General features: G+C 44.8%; 1 protein-coding gene across 2 annotated transcripts in view; it reads left to right on the forward strand.

Moving 5' to 3' along the window:
- Nucleotides 1-10,862: 10,862 nt before the first annotated feature.
- CCND2 (cyclin D2) overlaps nt 10,863-20,397 on the forward strand; it is a 120,269-nt gene continuing 110,734 nt past the window's right edge. The window contains exons 1-3 of one of the 2 annotated variants that reach the window (XM_085652581.1): nt 10,863-12,074; nt 13,191-13,406; nt 15,200-15,359. In XM_085652581.1, coding sequence (XP_085508707.1) covers nt 11,880-12,074; nt 13,191-13,406; nt 15,200-15,359 — 571 coding nt within the window. In that variant the 5' untranslated portion in view covers nt 10,863-11,879. The remainder of the gene's footprint in view (nt 12,075-13,190; nt 13,407-15,199; nt 15,360-20,397) is intronic. The other variant, XM_085652580.1, reaches the window with a different exon arrangement.

Here is a 20,397-nt window from a genome sequence, read left to right on the forward strand (position 1 = left end):
ACAGATTGTGAATTGGTCCCAAGCTCCATACCAGAGCCCCATTAGAACCCTCGATCTAACCTATTTTTATCCGCAGTCAATAATTAGGAATCCTACTTACCCCATCATCCCAACTCGGCCACAGGCAGGACCATCTCTTTTTAATGTACCTACTTTTAATCGCTTCTCCCCACTTAGAGGATTAGAGGATATCGATTGACGCCCCCTAGTACATTATACTCAGCATCCCCCATATGGCTCAACGAAGGGACACTTTCCCCCGTACCCCTGACTAATGCTATACCAGATAGTGGGAAGGCCAATTCGGGAACAATCCAAATACTTTCGTGGAATATCGCATGCCTTAAGAAACACCTGGCCAACCCGGATTGGCTTGACTTCGTCAACCAATACGATATTTACATGTTCCAGGAGACCTGGAGTTTAGACCCTCTTTATAAGCCTGGTTATTCTACTTTTCATATCCCGGCAGTCCACCAGGGTGTGGGCCGACCTTCGGGAGGCCTACATATTTGGATTAAGGTCGCTCTGAATTTGGACATTAAAATCCACAATGCCAAGTCAGTAGATCTTCTTCATATAGCTTTCAAACGGCCCCGAAATGGCTCTAGAGTCGACCTCCTCAATGTATACGCTAGAGGAGGCCCTCCCACTCAAAACCCTGCCACCATCTCCATTCTGGAAAACGTTTTGTCAGGTATCCCACCACTCTCTAATATCATTATAGGTGGTGATCTGAATTGTACGTACGAACCACTAAGAGATGCTGACCTTTTAGGGCTCACTGAGGAAGACAGTAAAAACTGTATCCCCCCTTTAAATTTGAGTTCTACTATGAGATGGTCAGTAAGGGCACTTCAGATGACTGGTCTCACTCTGGAATTTAACCTCCGTGCCCTAAATGGAAGAACTCTCTCTGATCCACATGGGGCTATGACCTTTAATAGATTACATGGGCCATCGCGTATCGATTACATTATCATAGATGCAAATTCTTGGGACCAGGTGGTTGATATGAAGGTAGAACAGATGCCAGATAGTGACCATAATCCCCTCTGTGCAGTTTTTAAATGGAATTCAAGGCCAAACTCCTTAAATTTGAATTTGGCCTCAAAAGCAGTAACTCCTACAAACTGCAATAGAAGGTTGAAATGGCACAAAGTATCAGGTCACGAGGACACCCTAACCTCCATAAACCTCCTAGTGGCCTCTAAGGCTGCTGAATTTACTCACCTCAATGCAGGGTCGCTTGTGACAAACCATGCTAACTTTATTAACACTTATAAAACCCTCATGGAGGACATAGGCTCTCATTTTATAATAAAAGGTCCAAAAGCTGGCATAAATCATCAACCCAAGAGAGGCAACCCATGGTTTACCAACGAATGTAGAACCCTGAGACAGATCATACTTGCACTTCGGAATAAAGATCCGATAGCTGTCAGGCTGGCTAGGCAAGCTTATAAAAAATCCATAGCAGCTGCTAAACGGGCTTGGGAGGAGGAACATTGGCAAGCACTTAAGTACGCAGCCTTTTCAAAAGACTCTAAAATCTTCTGGACCTTAATAACTCAACTATCCAGAAGAGACTCTGAACCAATCCCCAACAATATAACCAAACAGCAGTGGTCTGTGCATTTTTCGAAATTATATTGTAACGAGGTAGATCCCGACCACCTCACGTCTGATAGTCCAGACCTTAACCCAACCTTTTTACAGCCTGATCCAATGGACCTTTTTACCTCTGGGGAGGTCCAGATCGCCATCAAAAGCATAGCTTCCGGGAAGGCGGCAGGCCCTGATGGCCTTCCAGGCGATTTGATTCTCCATGACCCCCTAATATGGGCAGAACTTATCACTAATGTGATGAACTTACTGCTAAGAGGCCATGCTATCCCTGATTCATGGAAGGGTGCCGAGGTAGTCACAATCTATAAGAAGGGGGCGAGAGAGGACCCTGCCAACTACAGGCCAATAAGTTTAATCGATGTCATCCAAAAGGTGGTTGGCAGGGTTCTCAACTCGCGAATGTGGACCTGGCTTGAAGAGGGAAACGTCTTATCACATTTACAAGCAGGGTTTAGGAAGAAAGTGGGTACTATGGACCAGATGTTCAGATTCCTCGCCACATATTGGAAGACTGTCCTGATTGGCGGGGGTTCTTTATACCTGGCCTTTATTGATCTTAAAACTGCATTTGATCTCGTTCCCCGGGACAAACTCTGGCAGGTTCTACATGGAATGGGGTTGCCACGATACCTTTTGGAGTTTATCAAAAGCCTGCACGAGGACACATATGCAAGAATTAGATGGGGGAGTGAAGGCCAATTGACTGACCGTATCCCTGTCCAGAGGGGGGTTCGCCAGGGATGTGTGATGGCTCCGACACTGTTCTCCCTCTTTATTAATGGGGTGGTAGACCATTTGAGGGAGGACCCAGCGGATGCCCCCGCCCTGGCGGGGGAAAAAACACCCACCCTCCTCTTTGCAGACGATACACTCCTCATGTCTAAGACCCCTATGGGTCTTCAGAAACTGCTTGACAAGTTCTGTATCTTTTGCGACAATCGTGGACTTACCATCAATACTACTAAGACCAAATTGATGGTATTATCTAGAAACAAAAAAACTTTAAAAAAACCACCGTCGCATTAAATGGCACCCCCTTAGAAGAAGTGGATGCCTTTGATTATTTGGGGGTCAGGATAAACTCTAGAATGAAATGGGATTCGCACATTGCCAAAAAGACTTTAAATCTAAAGAGAGTGACAGGAGCAATCCTTAGAGACCACCGTTTATCATCAACTAAGCCTATTAGCCCTGCCTTATTAGTATACGAGGGCAAGGCATTGTCTGCTGCTGCTTACGGATCTGAACTGTGGGGATTCGAAAGAGTTGCTGATTTAGTCTCTGCAGAACATAAATTTATGAGAGAATTTCTGGGTCTCCCAGTTTCCACTCCTATTAAGCCGTTACTTTATGATTTGGGACGCCGTTCCATTAAAGACATTGTTGGCCTTCGGCCCGTTTTATTTTGGGCCCGGCTCAGGAGAACCCCGGAACTGAGCAATTATGCAGCCGCCCTTGACGAACTTATTGCTTTAAATGGTTTCAGACTAATCCCATGGTTGAAAAATCTGAGGGACATGGTAATTAAGCTAGGGCTAAAAGAAGAATGGCTCTTGCAGCAGCCCCCGCAAAAAGATATTATTAAGAAACTATATTGGTCAAGCGTCGAGGGAATGGCTTTGACAGACGCAAAGTTGGGTGCTCTAACTGATGCATTCATGACCTGCAAGCCAGCTCCGAAGCTGGAACCTTTTTTAGATTTCATCTCCTCACCAAGGGACAGAGCTTTGTTCCTCAAAATGAGGTTTGGCACACTACCTCTTAATGATTTTACAAATAATTGGAAAAATTCTAAATCCAATCACACAGCTTGCCCGGGATGTTCTAATCCTACTGAGTCACTGGGGCATTTCCTGTTTGCCTGCAAGGCGTACAGGGCACCTAGAAAGCGCTGGTTAACTCCAGTTTGTAGTAATCTGGGTACCAGGCAGTCATCAGTGGCCCTCCGTATTTTAACGACGGACACAACATCCTTGCTGGTAGTTTGTGGGGTAGCCAAATATCTTGGAAAAGCTTGGATATTACGATCTAAGCTGGTTGAAGCAAGCTCTGCTTTGATTGCCATCTTGTCTCTCTTTACCATTTACATCAAACAATTTTTATAACTGGATATGTATCTCTCGCCTTCATTCTCTTACTCCTCTGTTTTACTTAATCTCCCTTTTTTCTTTTTTTGTTTTTCTGGATGAAATTTTTAAATGTATATTTTTATATGTTATCATTCCTGTGGTCGTACCTATGTTGATTCGAAATGTAAATTACTTTTATGATACCTTGTTATCGAATAAAGTATAAACACACACACATTTTACGTGGTATTCAGTGTCTAGACAGATTGGTCCCTTTCTGCAGCATAATATTAAATAAGATAGAAGCCCACAAAGATTGAAATTGTAGTTTCAGTTACCAGATATTCATAATCACAATAAATCCCTCTTTGCTACTGGTGTTCTTGCTGCAACAAAATAATACAAAACACTGCTCTGTGGATTTTTATCTATACCATTGGATTAAATCTATTTTTTTACCCCCTTGTTTTTCATGCCTTGCATTATCCCTCTTCCCTTCGTTCTATGTATTCCCTTTTCTAGCTAGACAGAAATGTCAGACTCTATAAGAGAAATGGAGGTGATAGATAGCAGGTGAAGGACAGAGATGCAAAGAGCTCAGTATAGTGAGAGTTAAATTAGAAGGAAAATTAAGGTAGAGATAGAATTTAGGTAGCAAGATAGATGAGGTAGGGAGAGACGCAAGATTAAGAGAGGAAGGTGAGGTAGCCAGAAATAAGAATTTAGAGGGGTAGCGAAGAGAACATGTAGGTAGGTACAGAAAAAGTGTTAAAGAAATATGTGAAGTATTAGAGTGAGGTGGAGAAAACTAAAGATAATGAGAAGCAAATGTGGAGAGCGCAAGAGGGTGGAGCACACCTAAACGTGAGGCAGAGAGAGGTAGAGTTAAAAGAGAGATGAGCTGAGTTAAAGAGAGGTAAAAGGCACATAGCGGAAGAGGTGAACGGTTAGAGATGCTTGAAGTAGCCAGGCAAACAAAAAAGTGCAGGGTAAAGAGAGGGACAAAAGGAGACAAGGTACAGAGGACATATCAGGTAAACAGAGTAGTGTGGGAGAGAGAAAAAGGCAGAGAGGGGTGTGAAAAGTGGAAAAGAGAAGGAAATCAGTCAAGTAGGGAGAAAGAAGGTTGATAAAGGCGTAGAAGAATGAAGAGATTTGTGAGGTAGAGAGAGGTAAAGTGAAGAGATGTATAGAGACACAGGTGGGTGAGGTAGAAAAGGGAGTTTAAGAGACATGAGGGAGCAGGTAATACATGAGAAAGAAGTAGAACGTGAAATAGCAAGAAAGGTGTAGTAGAGGGACCAGAGAAAACGAGAAAGGGAAATTAGAGATGTACTGTAGCAGCAAATTAAAAGATTAGGTATTAAAGAATGTTGTGGTAGAGAGAGATCTACTAGTTGGACAGATGTGATGTAGGGAAAGAGAAATGGGAGGTAGTGAGCTAGAAAGAAGAGAAAGAGGTAAGATACATAAAGATGGAGAGAATGATAGAAAGGCAAGGTAAAGAGTGATATGAAGTTGAGACAAAAATTAAGGAAATTGAGGAGAGATGCAGGAAGGTGAGATTGAAACAGAACAGTGGAGTGCAGAGAGAGGAGTGAGGCAGAAAGAAGGGATATGAAGAGATTGAAAAATAGGCACAGAGAGGTAGAGAGAGAGATGCACACAATAATCAATCAGTTTTCTAGTGCCCATGCTCTGGATTTTCCAGGCATGGGGCCACCATACCAGATTTTAAAGGCTGGAAAATCCAGAAATTGCATTGGCAAAAGCTGCTGTCCTCTGGCCAGCACCTGACCCTCTGCCTAGGCAAGGAACAGCATGCAATGGTTTCTTCTGCCCTGCAAGATCCTTCCCTACCCGGTCACACCCACCAAACCAGAGTCCTAGCACACATTTACCACCAGGTTTTGGCAAGTGCTAAACCCACAGAAATATGGAATTCTGAATGGTATTTTGCCTGGTACATTTTGGTCCACACAGTTATTCACCACTGTGAGAAGTTTAACTTATAACAGCAAACACTGTTCAAAAATTCCAGCTAGCAACTGAAATTATGGCTGTTAGAGCTTGCATCTTTTGGTGAGGTTTTCCCTGTCTTTTTGCCTCTGTTCTCCTATTTTTTACTGTGTGCTGGATTTTGTTTTTGCTGGTGTTAGGACTCTGGACACTTTACCACTGCAGACCAGTGCTAAAATGCACTCCCTGTCTAAAATGTAATGGTATTTGGTTTCTCCATGTTTTTTGTTTTTTTTGCTTTTTCCCGCATGACGCATGGGAATTGCAGGCCTGTTGCTGGTTTTCGCTAATTTTTTGTATCACGTTTGGGGCATTGCAACTTTTTGGGCGTCCGTGTTTTGCATTTTTTGTTTGTCGCGTTGGTTTTTACGCGGTCATTTGGCACGATATCATGCTGCTATTGCCTGGTGCCGCCGGGTTGGGAATTGGACGTTAAGACGGTGTTATTTTCTCGTGATGGACTGCGATATGCAAAGTTACATTAAGCTACATTTGCGATGGTTATCACACGTTCTTGAGAATATCTCCCGGAGTTTAGTGGATCTTTTAGCTGCCCTTCCTTACTCTGACTTAGCCTTACAGGCAAGTCACAGCAATATTATAGTCCTTTTTAGGTCTCACAAGGAGACTCTTAACAAATTTGCTTCTTGGAGAAAACTTTATACCCTCCCTGCCTCCTCAGAATTGGCCCCCATTTTTGTTGATTTGTAAACATAAATTACATATGTTTCTATTGTTTTTACTGTTTTCATATACCTTTAGTGGTACAGTCATGTTCTCTTTTGTTTTCCTTTTCCCTAATTCATTCCAGTTGCATTGGCTTCTGCACATACTGATGTACTAAACGTGTATGTACACTTACTTGTGTGCAGTCCTATGCTTGGAGGGGCGTTTGTCTGTTCAAGCATATTCTTTTTTGGGTGAGCCTCAGCTTAAAAACGAGAGCCAATTTTTCTTAATTTTGCCCAGAAGCCCCACAGGCAAGCCATAATATGTTACTTTATATTTAATAGTTTATGGACAACAGATGTCTGAGGATAGTTATCGTGTGCCATATGTTTGGCGAACACATCTAATTTCTTGTCTCTTGTGGATTTTTCTAAGTATACTCTTTTCCTGCAATGAAAATAGCATCCGGGATGTCAGGCTTTATGTAGAATTGAAATGATGCTGAGAACAAGGTAGATGGATAGAACAAGTTACTCCTGTTGTATGTCTTTTCTCATCTTGCCACCCTTAATTCACTCGAATTTGTGCGACTATTTATTCCTCCCATTTTACCGGTCTCCAAAAGTTGCCCTATCTTTTATTGTGGCATATTGGCATAAGAATGTGGGGAATCTCTCCAACTGCAAATAGGTGCACGTTTGGCGTACATAAGGGAGAACATCGATTGATCTCCCCACTCTGTAGTCTAAAACGGGTAGCTATCCCTTTGACACCCAATGCCCAAACCCTTACTAGTGACAATATGATTATAGTCTCTTGTGTGCAACTGTTGTGCTAGGTGGACCTGCCTACAGGCCTTCAGCACCTGCCAGCATACATACGCCTCTGCACATGATAAATAATTCACATATATTACTGATGAACCTATCATTAGGATTACTCATAGCTATTAACATACATTTTTTTTGTATGAATAATGATCGCAATGTGGAGAATTTATACTTCCCTTGGTCGACAGCCCCAGTGCCTACTGTCCAGAAAAAGTAATCAACTGATTACAGCTTCAGCAGTCCTCAGGGGTGTTCCTGGCCATCTGCACATATGCAGTGACCATTGCATTGCATTATGGGAGAGGGTCATTCAAGAATTCTCGGATGAGAGAAGCAAAGGGATGGGATTGCACACTGGATGGCACATTGTCTGGCAAAACAGACCCATTACTTCTCAATTTATGCTGGTACATGTAGTCACAATCAGTCTTTACTCACTGTAGACAAGTGGCCGCTTGCATGTTAAAACATAGCCCAGTGTGTTGCCCTAGAACGTTTTTACCCGTTTTGTAATTCCATATCCATGTGACTACATGCACTGAGGAGAACGTGGACAGTCCTGCCAGCTAGTATTCAACCAGACCCATTTGATTACTCGCTGTAGGCTCCTGCTCATACTGGAAGTTTTGGTCTGGTTGCTGGAGCTCGAGGTTAGCACCTGGGAGCTATGCTGCGACTCATCCATGAATTATAATAAGATTGCCGTGAGCCATGCTCCCCCAGCCTTCCATGACTTAGCTTTCTGATGAATATTGAAGTATGAGCCACATATTAAGGCTTATCAAGCATCCACCTGTCGACACTAGACTGTTTCTGAATACATGTACCCACATGCATTGTAGATAACTGAGACAGTCTTACCAGGCAGTGTGCAACTCTACCCTTTTGATTCTTTAAGGAGAGGGACTGTGCTTAAGACCGAGGTTTTAAGCCCTGGGCACAGTGGACTAATGCATAGGGGCCCACTCATAAAGTGATTGATATATGCACTTTACCAAAAGCTGGGCATATTTACTTATTTATTTACTTTAAATATATTTACATATTTATTTACTAAGGTTCGCGCTGACTCTCGCAGCACAAAGTGAAGCAAAGCATTGCATCAGCTTATTTAACCATTAAAAAATCCAGCAAGTGCAGTTTAAAATTGAGCAGCGCCGCACTACCCTTAGTGAATAACCCTCAATTCAAAGTAATGAACAATTATGTGCGAATATCCTAGATGGCTATAATAACAAATGGGGTCTCTAGTAGGCAGTGGTTTGCACACTGTCCAAGCAGGGACCCTCACTCTAGTGAGGGTATATAAATTACATTTTCAGAATAACCTGTGCTCTCCCTCATGGTACCTTGACAAGAGCAGTCAGACTTATCCCCAGAAGCACAGTGAAGACACCACAAAAGTACTGAATACCAGTTTAGAAAAATAGCCAATATTTATCTGAGTAATACAAGACTTGAACAACAAAAATCCAACATACACAAATCAAACAACGTATTCTCAAAGATCAAATGCAGTCATAGAGCTTTGCTCCAACTGGGGCTATAACGAGGTGCTCGAATCTCAAAGTTCGGGGCCGAACGTGAAGGAGTTGTACTGACCCCAGTTGTAATACCTTGAAAACGATGACAAAACAAAGACGTTGCAATGTGCCCTGGAGATGAGGCGTCACTGCAGCCAGAGTGGAGGCGGTTCTTTACTGTCGGTGCAGGTCGTTGGTACGTCAGTACTTGGGACGTTGCAAGGCACTCATATGGCTCAACTTTTAAATACATTGCACCCTCTCCATGGGGCTACCCAGGCCCTACCTTAGGGGTGCCTTACAGTTAATAAAGGCAAGGTTTGGGCCTGGCAAGTAAGTGTACATGCCAGCTCGACATGGCAGTTAAAAACTGTACACAGTGACACTGCAGTTGCAGGTCTGAGACATGTTTGCAGGGCTACGCATGTGGGTGACACAATCCGTGCTGCTGGACCACGAGTAGCATTTGACTTGGGCTTACTAATAAATCAAATAGGCCAATCATGATTAATGTATGAATCAGGATTTCAGTGCTCACATGTATGTTGATTGTTGCAATTGTGCGACATCAGGCGGGTGCTTTAGTTCATGTTTTCATGCCATTGATGTGCAGTGTCTTGGTCCGGGGAGGTGGGGGGGTGCCTGGGGTGGGGCATGTAGTCCTGGGGGTGGTGGCGGTGGGTGTTGTGACCCTCTTGGGTGTCCGGCACACATGTTCAGTGGCTCCATGGCATCTGTTGTTCTTCAGGTGTGGCTCTGGGCTGGGCTCCCTTTTCTGTTGCAGGCTGTCGTCCGACTTTGCACCAGGTCAGAGCAGGTGTTAATTTCCTGCTGTTAACGTGCCATATCGCATGTTTTGTGGACTTATCGCCGATCTGGCTGGTCGTTGAGAATGTTGCGGTGTGGTGTTGAAGCTGCTTTTTGCACGGGAACGCCTACTCTGCATCTCAATTGCGATAGTTGCCGGGGTCATATATATATATATTATATACATATTATTTTTTTTAACAGAAGTGCTATTGCTCTGTCCTTATGCAATAATAAAAACCATAATCAGAAGTCAACATTATTGTACATTTACAACGGTTGCTGTACCAACGATTATTATTTAACGCAAGTGCTCCGTCCTTTGAAGAAAGCCAGTCTTGTGAATTGGGTGATAAAGTTATCGCGACTTTGGCTGCGATAAAGTGCAGATAACTCGGCGATAACTCCTTGAGAATATGCCCTGCCGAATGTAAACTGACCGCGTTGTTCTGTTATTAGACGTGCCGCTAGCGTCCTCTATGTACAACATCAATAAGAATGGGAACTACACACCATTTTTCCAAAGTACTATTTTGAAACACGGCTTTTAAGATTGTGTACAGGCAAGTGTTTTTGCATTAAGGGTATTTAACATATGTCGGTCTTTGCGTTTAGAACGTATTGCTCGTGCCAGAAGGTATGCTTCACTGGTAAAATGCATCTCGGATCAACACTCAGCACAACTATGGAAACAGACACTTAAAAATACTGTTGGGAATAAACGTCAACATTTTTGCAATAGCAACTTGAAAGAAATACAAGATATACACGACTATGCCCATTTCGTGTGCGCAACTGCAGTGCAGACAAATCAAACATTTTTGGGGTGGTCTTCCCAAAATTGCAGTTCTCTATTTAAGGCAACGGCAAGTGCACGTACAGTAAAAACCTAATATTTGTAAGGAAGAATACTGACGTCTTTGTTTGTTTTGCATCAAGTCACCCCGGTTATTCTGAAATTTAATGGAATTACTTGATAGCCACACCTAGTACTTAGTGCCTGATTTACTGCCTGGTGCGTTCTTATTGTTTTTACTGCCAGACGCCTCGATAAAGGCCCTTCAATACACATGATTTCTTAGTCTCGTTTTGAGTTAGAGCGGAATGTTTCCTCCTCAAAGAAAAAAACTCTCTTGCCCAGCAACATTCTGCGTTCAGCGGGGTAGGCAGCAGCTAGAGCCATTGGATATGCAAATACAGAGGGGTGCACCCGTCCACTTCAACCCGACCGGGTCTACTCCACGCCCATTTTTTAAAGAGATACTTTCATCAGTCGCCTCTTGTCACCACGAGGGTTTATGCAACCCAGATCAGTTGTAAAGGGAACTACTATTGCTGGAAAATCAGCTGTAGAGAGAGTTAGCCCTTGACTACCAAGAGTCAGGTCCCTGCAGCTTTGAACACCTCATGACCCCTCTCCGCCGAGGCACCACGTGGCTGGAGCACTGAAACGCAAGGAGTTGCAAGCATGGGCATGGTGCTAGTCTGAGCAGGTCCAGAAGTCGACCCACACCGCGACCCGTGGCCTGTAGCAGGGGGGGAACGCTAGTGATTGCGGAGTCTGCAGGAGGAGACGTGTTGCTGCCGGCCTGTGTCCCTCGTCACTGGCTTCGTTTCCTAGAAAGCATTATCAGCTCGCACCAGAAACCAGCGCCGGCCGCCTGTCAGAGAAGCCCGTCCCAGGAAGTGCCTTCGCGGCCACTGCAGAGACACCGCGTTTTCGAGTCGGAGGCGGTCGGCGCTACTCCTGCAACCCGGCTCTTCATTTCTGCCTTTTTACTCTGCTAAACTCTCGCACTCCAGCCACGACTTGAGTCCTTCGCCCTCCTCTTCCCAGAAGTAAACTACAGAACCGAGCACATTCTGCCTTGAAACTAGGGGGAGCCCACCCGGATCGTGCCTGTTATTGGCACCCACGTTTTCGAGGATTTAGTTTATCAAATATATCCTCTTTTGGCTGCGTAGAAAAGCGCCTTGCCAGGAACTAGAACAATGGCGGTTAAACAAGAAAGGGACACCGCGAATTAGTGTGAGGGTTTTTGCCTCCTGTTTTATCCTGCCTCTGGAAGGTGAAGCGTGTCGAGCAGGGCGCCCTGTCCCGGGGCCTCAAAGAGGAAGGGGACGGAGGCGTTTGAAGTTAAGTCTAGCTGGGCAGCTGCCGCGCTCTCCACAGAACCGGCCCCGCGCCGCCTGCGTCACTGCCATTGAACTGCTTCCCACAGGCCGAGAGGAAGCCGAGCAGCCCCGCCGCACTTCTCGCGGGAGGAGGGCGAGCCCCGCGCCGCACAGGAGGAGCGCGTCTCCGGAGGCAACCACCGCCACGGCCTCTCTTCATGGAGCTGTTGTGCTGCGAGGCGCCGGCGGTGAGGCGAGCCCTGGCGGACCCGGCTCTGCTTCGCGACGAGCGCGTGCTGCTCAACCTCCTGCGGGTCGAGGACAACTACCTGCCGCGGTGTTCCTACTTCAAGTGCGTGCAGAAGGACGTGCAGCCCTACATGCGCAGGATGCTTGCCACATGGATGCTGGAGGTTTGTTTCCGAAAGACCACCCGCAGTCCACTCTGAGGGACCCCCCCACCTCACCATGTGCCCCCAACCAGACAATGGAACTTCTCCCCACCGCTTGCATTTTTTTGCACATTTTGCCCTTCCCTACCCTCCCTTCCGGGCTGGCGGCTGCTGCTCTTCTAATACTTAAGAAAAGTTTCGGAAAGTCCCCTCGGGGAGGGCTGGCTAGTGGCCCAGAGGGGGGCATCCTGCATTAACTTTTACCTCTAAGTGGGGATCATAGCATCAAATGTTAACATTATTGACACACAAGCTGCTGTTTCTTCCTATTAAAGTGGGTGTCTACGTATACAAGAGGTGCCATGTTTCGCCATGTTGATTCGAGCTGTAGGGCGGGGGTGTCGATTCTAGAAGCTGTTTGTAGGGTGCCACGAGTGGGTAGAATTGCACCTCCTGGCTCACACCCGGTTAGATACCTGGGGTGCCTATCCTCGTGGAGCCCGGTTGTACTCCGTGAGAGCCGTTCACTTCAGCCCCTGACGCCGAGAACACCCCACCCCTCCTTTAGAGGCTCTATACGCCCCCCTCCTCACCTCTCACTGGCCCGGAAAATACATCCCTTGGTAGCCCAGAACCCCAGCTTTGTTTTCATGTATCGGGATTCTCTGTCCAACCTTCCTTTGATTTTTAATGATTTTTTTAAACTAATTGTCGGCTTGAGCACGCGAGACTTTCGCTGTCCCTGTCGGGTGGTACGACATCTACCATCGTTTTTCGCCCACTATGGCTCAACTTAGATTTTTTACAATTGTCGGGAATGATCAAGAATACACCCGAAAAGGCTATGCAGCAAAGAGCGAACTCGTGATCCCTTTTATTATATTTAAAATATTTTTTGAAAATATGACGGAAGAGGAAATGCCGCCATTGAAACAGAAACGAATACCAGTCACACGGCTTACCCTCACCGTTTTGTGGCTGGAATTCGTTTAGTTTTAAATGAAACCATGAGATGCGAGCAGTCTGAGAGTAGCGTGTTTTCCCGAATAAAACTATTATTGTACTTTTTTTCCTATCACCAAGCTCGTTATTTTAACTGTGCTCTTTCTCTCTCTTCTGTCCCCTTTAAAACCTCAGGTCTGCGAAGAACAGAAATGCGAAGAAGAAGTTTTCCCTCTGGCAATGAATTACCTCGATAGATTTTTAGATGTGGTGCCCACCAAAAAGTCCCACCTGCAGCTGCTGGGGGCAGTTTGCATGTTCCTGGCGTCCAAGTTGAAAGAGACAATACCCCTCACTGCAGAAAAACTTTGCATTTACACTGACAATTCTGTCAGACCCCAAGAGCTGCTGGTAAACTGTCCCGTATTTTTTCCTATTCATACATGTTTAGTGTGTCGTCTGCCCTTCGTGGCACATGATTTGTTTCATGTAAATGTATAAGGTGTCATTCATGTTACTTGAAAAACAGGAATAAGTGCCTAAAGCCTTTTGTAACTGATGAAATGTTGATGTCCACGACCATTGAAAGGTCTTGATAATGATCAGATTTCAGCCCTTATTTCACGATGACTTATTTCTTGTTGCTTTTCGTTTGGAGCATTAACTTCTGTTAATTGGTCCGATAACCAAGGCTAGGGTGCATAATGCGAGGGAAAGAAAGTGAAGATTAGTTTGCGCTTGCACTACAACTGATTTGAATTGTGGTATTTATATTACGCAATGTCTACCAAGACTGGACTGGTGCATACCTCCTAATTTCAGCCAACCCCTGCGCTTCACGCCTGCTTCTTGTCCATGTTTGACACTGGCTGAGGTTGAAGTGCTCATGAGCAATAGTCAATGCCATCATTTTCGTTCGTTTTTTATAAGGCTTAACGTTTAGTGTCCTGCATGATATATTTGTCTCAAGTGTATACATTGCTCACGTGCGCTGTATATTACGTAGCTTGGTGGTTGCGTCACGTTGGGAGGGCCGAGATAGATCGCCAGGGACGTCAATTTAGGTTGCTCCTTTCCTTCTGGCGTCTCGGCGTGGAGTTTCTAAACCACCATTGCCATCTTGTGGCAGGTGATAGGTAACGTAATAAGTCCCTGCTGATGACTCTTCCTTTCAAATCTAAGATTTGCAGATACTATCCCTTAAAACACTAGTTCAAGTTAAATATAGGAAAACAGTACTTTACTGGCTGCGGAGTATAGCCTAAATGTCGCATCCATGCAATACTTTAGACTGAAGCAAGCGCTATCTCCCATTTAAAAAGTTTCACCATGACGCTAAGATATTTCAGATATACATTAGCCATTGCCTAGTAGAGCAAGCCATGAATTACTTGTAGCATCTTAAAGGCGCACTGAACTACTTTTGTTTTTGAGAAGAGCACGTCTCGAGAATGCACCATGATGCATCTTTGTGATTAGCTCTGAAGCCAATCCCTTTCAATGCAGTAAATATAGCTGCTGTAATCTGAGACGCCCAAACATCTCCTAATTTGCTTTAGATCGCATCATAAATTGAACACCTTATTCATTGTATATAAAGCTTGCATTAAAAAAAATCATTAAACCGATGTGTGTGGCACGGGGTATATAATAAACACGTCTTTCTCTTGGTTGAAATAAACAATCTTACTTTGCTGGATGCATTAACTGTTCCGGTGTTATCAGAAAGGTTATTAAGTTTTTAATTTTTGTATTTTATACATGCAACTGATGTGGTATACCTTGTAATGAGTCAGATAGGCTTTTGTTTAAAACTGTGTACCTAACAGTATAGTTTGTTTATATTGAATTCCCTAAAAAGGCGTGGTTACTTATGTTGGGAAAGCTCGTCAGGACAATGGTGATACAATGGGAAGTGTCCAGTGCAGACAATTTCGCTTCAGTATCGTGTTAGTCTTTCTGACTTTCAGGAAGTTCAGAATGTCTTCAAAAGGCAGAAATCACGTTAAAACCCAATAAGTCTAATCTATCTCAGTAGACCCAGACATTTACAAGTTTGAAGCTATTGTAAAGGGTCACAATCTCCAGGCAGTTAAGATAAATTGAAACCGGACGAAGAAATGAAATGTAGATGTAATATGCGAATCTTTGTCAAAGTATGTTTCAGCTTTTATTTTAAAGTGTTGCCTCTGCTTTTTCCCTAGGAGTGGGAGCTGGTCGTTTTAGGAAAATTGAAATGGAATCTTGCAGCGGTTACTCCACATGATTTTATTGAACACATATTAAAAAAGCTGCCTCTGCCTAAGGACAAGTTGCTTTTGATCCGAAAGCACGCACAGACGTTTATTGCTCTTTGTGCCACAGGTATGATGTTGTTTTTTATCACTGGTTAGTAGTAGCTGTGAGAGCATTTGTGAAAGTTGGTACTTCTGGGCTAATTTTGAGAAGTAGCTTGTTTGAATTTACTGCTAAATTGGCTCATGAAATTCAAATGAACGCGTTATTGAAACCGAGTATCACTTGCACTGACCATTATTAGATCTTCTAGGTAATGATAAAAAAAAAAGCTTGAGTGCATGGGTCCTAATTTGTCATTGAATGTGCTTATGACTTCGGCAAAGACTATAGGGGTTATTTGGCTAATTGTGTACAGTCTGCCATCACCACTGTCTCCTCGGTGATGCAGGGGAAACCCTTTCTGCAAAACTGAAATGCTGGCCATGATATCATAAGACACACAATTGATGGACGGAATGCAGAACACATCTAAACATTAACCCCCAGTCAAGAGATCTGGGTTAAATCCATTCTTTTGCTCGCCATGCCCAGTTTAGACCTGGTCATATACAAATCAGTCTTGACCCTGTGCCCCATGGGAACAGTCCAGCCCGAACTGACAAGCCAGGTCCTCCCTGGACCGGAAACAAGCATCCTAGGACCGGTTTCAACTATAATATCATGGCACCTATTTATTTTGTTTTGCATTGGTTTATGTCTGCACAAGCAAAACAAAAAAGTCACTGAGTGTTTTCTCCCAGCCTGTTGTGGTCATTTTCTTTTGTTTTCGGGTTGAGAACTGCTAGGTTTTACCTGTCAGCCTCACACAAAAAATGTACATCGGAATGATCACTGTTATTAGGACGCAGATTCTTGACGTTCTGCCAGTCAAAAGTTTCCGCTGTAAGAGTCAATTGAGGTTTTAATCGGTGGAAATCTGGCACTTTGTCTATTTCAGACCAGGTTGGAAGAACCGCAAGTTTGGCAGATGTGCAATTTGTACTTTTAGTAGACGATTTGCATCTAGCAAACTCTGAATGACCCCACTATATGAGAAATGTATATTTTAAAGTTAAAATGAACAGGGTAATAAGTGTTTTATTTTCTTACTTGTTTGTAATTTAGAGTATTTGAAAAATATTAGTGTTCTGCAATAAGCGAGCATGCGTTTTTCAGTTGTTTTCGCTGGTCTTGTAATTTTTTTTTTTTTTCCTTTTTATCCACTCGGTTTGTTTTGGACGAGTCTTTAACCTGAAAACTGATTTTTTTTTATTGGACAAAAAACTCCTGCTGCAACCTGCTTGTATTTTCCTCATAACAGTTTATTTTTTTCCCAAGCTTTGAGAGCAGCCTTTGTTGCAAGTATTGCTACAGCAGACCCACTCCTATGAGCATTTTCTAACTACACTCCTATCTCAGGCTTCCCATTCTAATTTCGATATGTACTAGGCAAGTACTGTTTGATGTGCACAAAGATCCTGGAGAATAAACACTCAGTTAAGCATCTACTTGGAGCCACAGCACCTGCTCGATTCCTCCCAATATGGATTCAGGAGTGGCCACGTCTCTTGAGACTGCGTTAATAGCTGCAGTAAATACCATACGCTCCCAAGTAGATGCAGGGTACACATCATTGTTGATACTGTTGGACTTATCTGCAGCCTTCGATACCATCTCCTCGACAAGGCTGATTGGCCATCTTGAGGAAAGAGGGGTATCAGACTCTGCCTTGGAGCTCCTGGCCTCATTCCTGACAGATAGGTCCCAGACAGTAAAGATGAACCAATTTTACTCTGATCCCATATCTACTTTCTATGGAGCCCCGCTGGGCTCCTCTCCGGGGTCATACTTTGTTTAATATATATGTTTACCCACTGGCTAAGGTGATCGGATCCTTTGGGTTGGAGGCCTTAGCCTATGCTAACGATACACAAATAATTGTGTCCATCACAAAGAACGTAGAGGCTACTGCAGCCAATTTAACAGCTTCATGCAGGATGTTGCCTCCTGGATGGCAAGCAACTTTCTTCGACTCAATGGGGACAAAACCGAGGTTCTGGTCTTTGACCACGAACAATCTATATGGACCCACTCATGGTGGCCAGAAATGCTTGCATCATCCCCTTGCCCTCTTGCCTCGGTAAAGAATTTCAGTGTCATAGTGGACAACATGGCGTCTTTTGATCTTCTGGTCAGCAGAACTGTCTCATCCTGTTTCTGGGTTATTAGGACCTTGAGGAAGATCTTCCCATTTCGCTCTCATTGTGAAAACACACAGCTGTTGCCACGATTCTGTCCAGGTGGGATCATTGTGATGCTCTTTATTTGGACATTAACAGGGGATCTATTCATTAGCTGTGACATATCCGGATACCTCGGCAAGACTGATTTTGGTCCATGACAAATTTCATTCGATATCCGGTGCCGTTCGAAAATTGCATTAGCTTCCAACCGAGAAGTAAATTCTGTTTAAAGCCCTATGTATTGTTCATAGGGCACTTAATAACTCCGGTCCAAAAGGAATCTAGCACATCTTCCACCGCTACGTCCCCGCCAGACAGCTGCGATCTGCCAACAAAAATTGGCTAGTTGTGCCCACGTTTAGGAGGGCAAGGTGGGGAGGAAGAGCCTTTGCTGTGGCCTCATCAAAGCTCTGGAACACCCTACCTACATCAATCTCCTGTCTTGAATCACACCCTCTCTTCCGTGAATCTTTAAAGACCTGACTCTTTGCCCTCTAATTTCTTTAGAGGGTTGATATTTCCCTCCCTCTGACCGGGGTTCCGTTTTCAGCACCTTGACGCCCTTGGGCATTTTTTTTATTTATTTTATAAACCTTTATTTTACTATTTCACATGTGAACATACATCACTTTGCACATGTAGCACATTGGGTACACATTACATCCATAAGCAATACAATGTAGGTAGGAAAGAATCGTAAGCAGGCATTGACATTGCGGACCCAATCCGCGGAGCAGGCTTGTACAGTCATCTCTCGATATTCACAAGGCCCACAATAAGTAGTCTCCCCCTGGCGGAGCCCCATATCATGCAACACAAGGAGCACAGGGACGCAGCCCCATGGTGTGAAGTGCCTGGAGCGCCTTATTGCAAGGGGGGGGGGGGGGGGGTACCTTCCCTCCCTTACTTAGTTGTCAGCTCTTGGGAAATTTCACAACATGTGACTATGTAGGTGACCTAATCGCACTGGCAGTCAATAAATAAGATCACGCAACCAATCCTTAAATTTGGGGGCCCTACCCCTGCCCCACCTACATGCAACTCGCCGTTTAGCAAGCAGGAAGGCGAGCGCAACGAACTTGCGGTACGCGGCTTGTATAGGCTCCACGTACCCCAGGAGGGAAAGGACAGGTGAGGGTACAATCTCTGAATTAATCATTGTAGAGAGCGCCTCAAAGATCTGGCTCCAATAGCGGCTCACTGCCTCACAGGCCCATGCCAGATGAAGAAAATCCGCCATAGGGGCGCGACACCTGTCGCATCTGTCATCGTCATGGAGGCGGTATCTACAGAGCCGAGCAGGGGTGTAGTATACTCTGTGGATGTATTTATAGTGTATTATTCGGAGTCTACTACTTGAGGAAATACGTTCCGTCTGCTGAAGGCAGAACTCCCACTGTTTGTCTGTCAGGGGAACCTGCAGTTCCTGGTCCCAGTGCTCCCGAGCCGCCTGTGGCGGGGCGATTACAAGTGTGTGAACCGACCTATAGATTTTGGAGACTAGCTTTGCAGGGGCCTCGTCCGCAAGAATACGCTGTAAGGGTACTACAGCTTGGGGCTCATTCGGGAAGTCAGGCGTTAGTGCCCTAATCCCCTGCCGGAGCCTGAGGTACCAAAAAACCTCCAGAGGAGAAGGCTGGATGTCGCCACATAGGTGCTCCATAGTGCGGAACGTACCATTGTGGTACAGATCTCCCCACGTCGTAACGTTCAGAGTGCTAGACAATTTCCTAAACCCCACCTCCTGTAACAGGGGCATGCTTGGATGATAAACAAGGGGTAAAAGCGGCGCATACACCATGGCAGACTCTAACTTGGCAGTGATTCGATTCCACGCTGTCACTGTACTCGTCACTGTCGTGGGCATTATATCCTTCCCCCGCATTGGGATATACAAGGCGCCCTCTATGGGGACCGGGTGTGCAAGCCAGTGTTCAGCAGCCAGTTGAGGCATATATCTTGGTTGGCGTATCCAGAAATAAGCGTAGTGGGCCTGCGCTGCTTGGAAGTATAGATCAAAATCAGGGACGCCAAACCCGCCCTGAATGTAGGGCCTAGTGAGGACCTCCCACTTGAGTCGAGGTGACTTCCCACCCCAAACCAGTCTAATGAGCTCCGAACGTAGGTGACGGAAGAAAAAGCTACCTGGATAAAAGGGGATATTCAGAAACAAATACAGCATCTGAGGCAATATCACCATTTTAATCAATGAGGCTCTTCCAGCCATCGAGAGGGGGAGCGTTATCCATCTGGTAATGCAAGCAGAGATACGTGTCATCGCCGTTCCATAGTTGGCTTGCATTAATTCATCTTTGTCTTTTGCTATGTGGATACCTAAGTACTTAAAGTCTCCCTCACTCCAGGCGAGAGGATAGTCCAGCACGAAACGCTTGGTAGCGGCCGTAAGGGGGAAAATCCGCGACTTGCTCCAATTAATCTGAATCCCTGAGAGCCTACCAAAGCGGATGAATTCTCTAAGAATCTGGTTGAGATTATCGCTGGGGTCTCGTACATACAAAGTAATATCGTCCGCGTACATAGAGATTAAAATCTGCCTGTGAAAGCATCGCAATGCCTTCTCTTTATGATGTTGCCGCAGCTTTGCTGCAAGCGGCTCCATGGCTATAGCAAATAGCAGTGGCGATAAGGGACAACCTTGCCGAGTGCCTCTGGAGATTGGGAATGCCGCGGAAAGGGTGCCATTGATTAGCACCGTGGCCCTAGGAGACATATACAAAAGTTTAATCCATGAGACAAAGATGAGTGGAAACCCCATACGCTCCAGTATTTTAAAGACATAATCCCACTCCAGTGGATCAAAAGCTTTCGAGGCGTCTAAGAAGATGGCAGCCATAGGCAGGTCTTCGTGTACCGAATTGAGG

Source organism: Triturus cristatus, chromosome 4_1 (genome assembly GCF_964204655.1).
Source record: "Triturus cristatus chromosome 4_1, aTriCri1.1, whole genome shotgun sequence".
NCBI classification, from domain to species: Eukaryota; Metazoa; Chordata; class Amphibia; order Caudata; family Salamandridae; genus Triturus; species Triturus cristatus.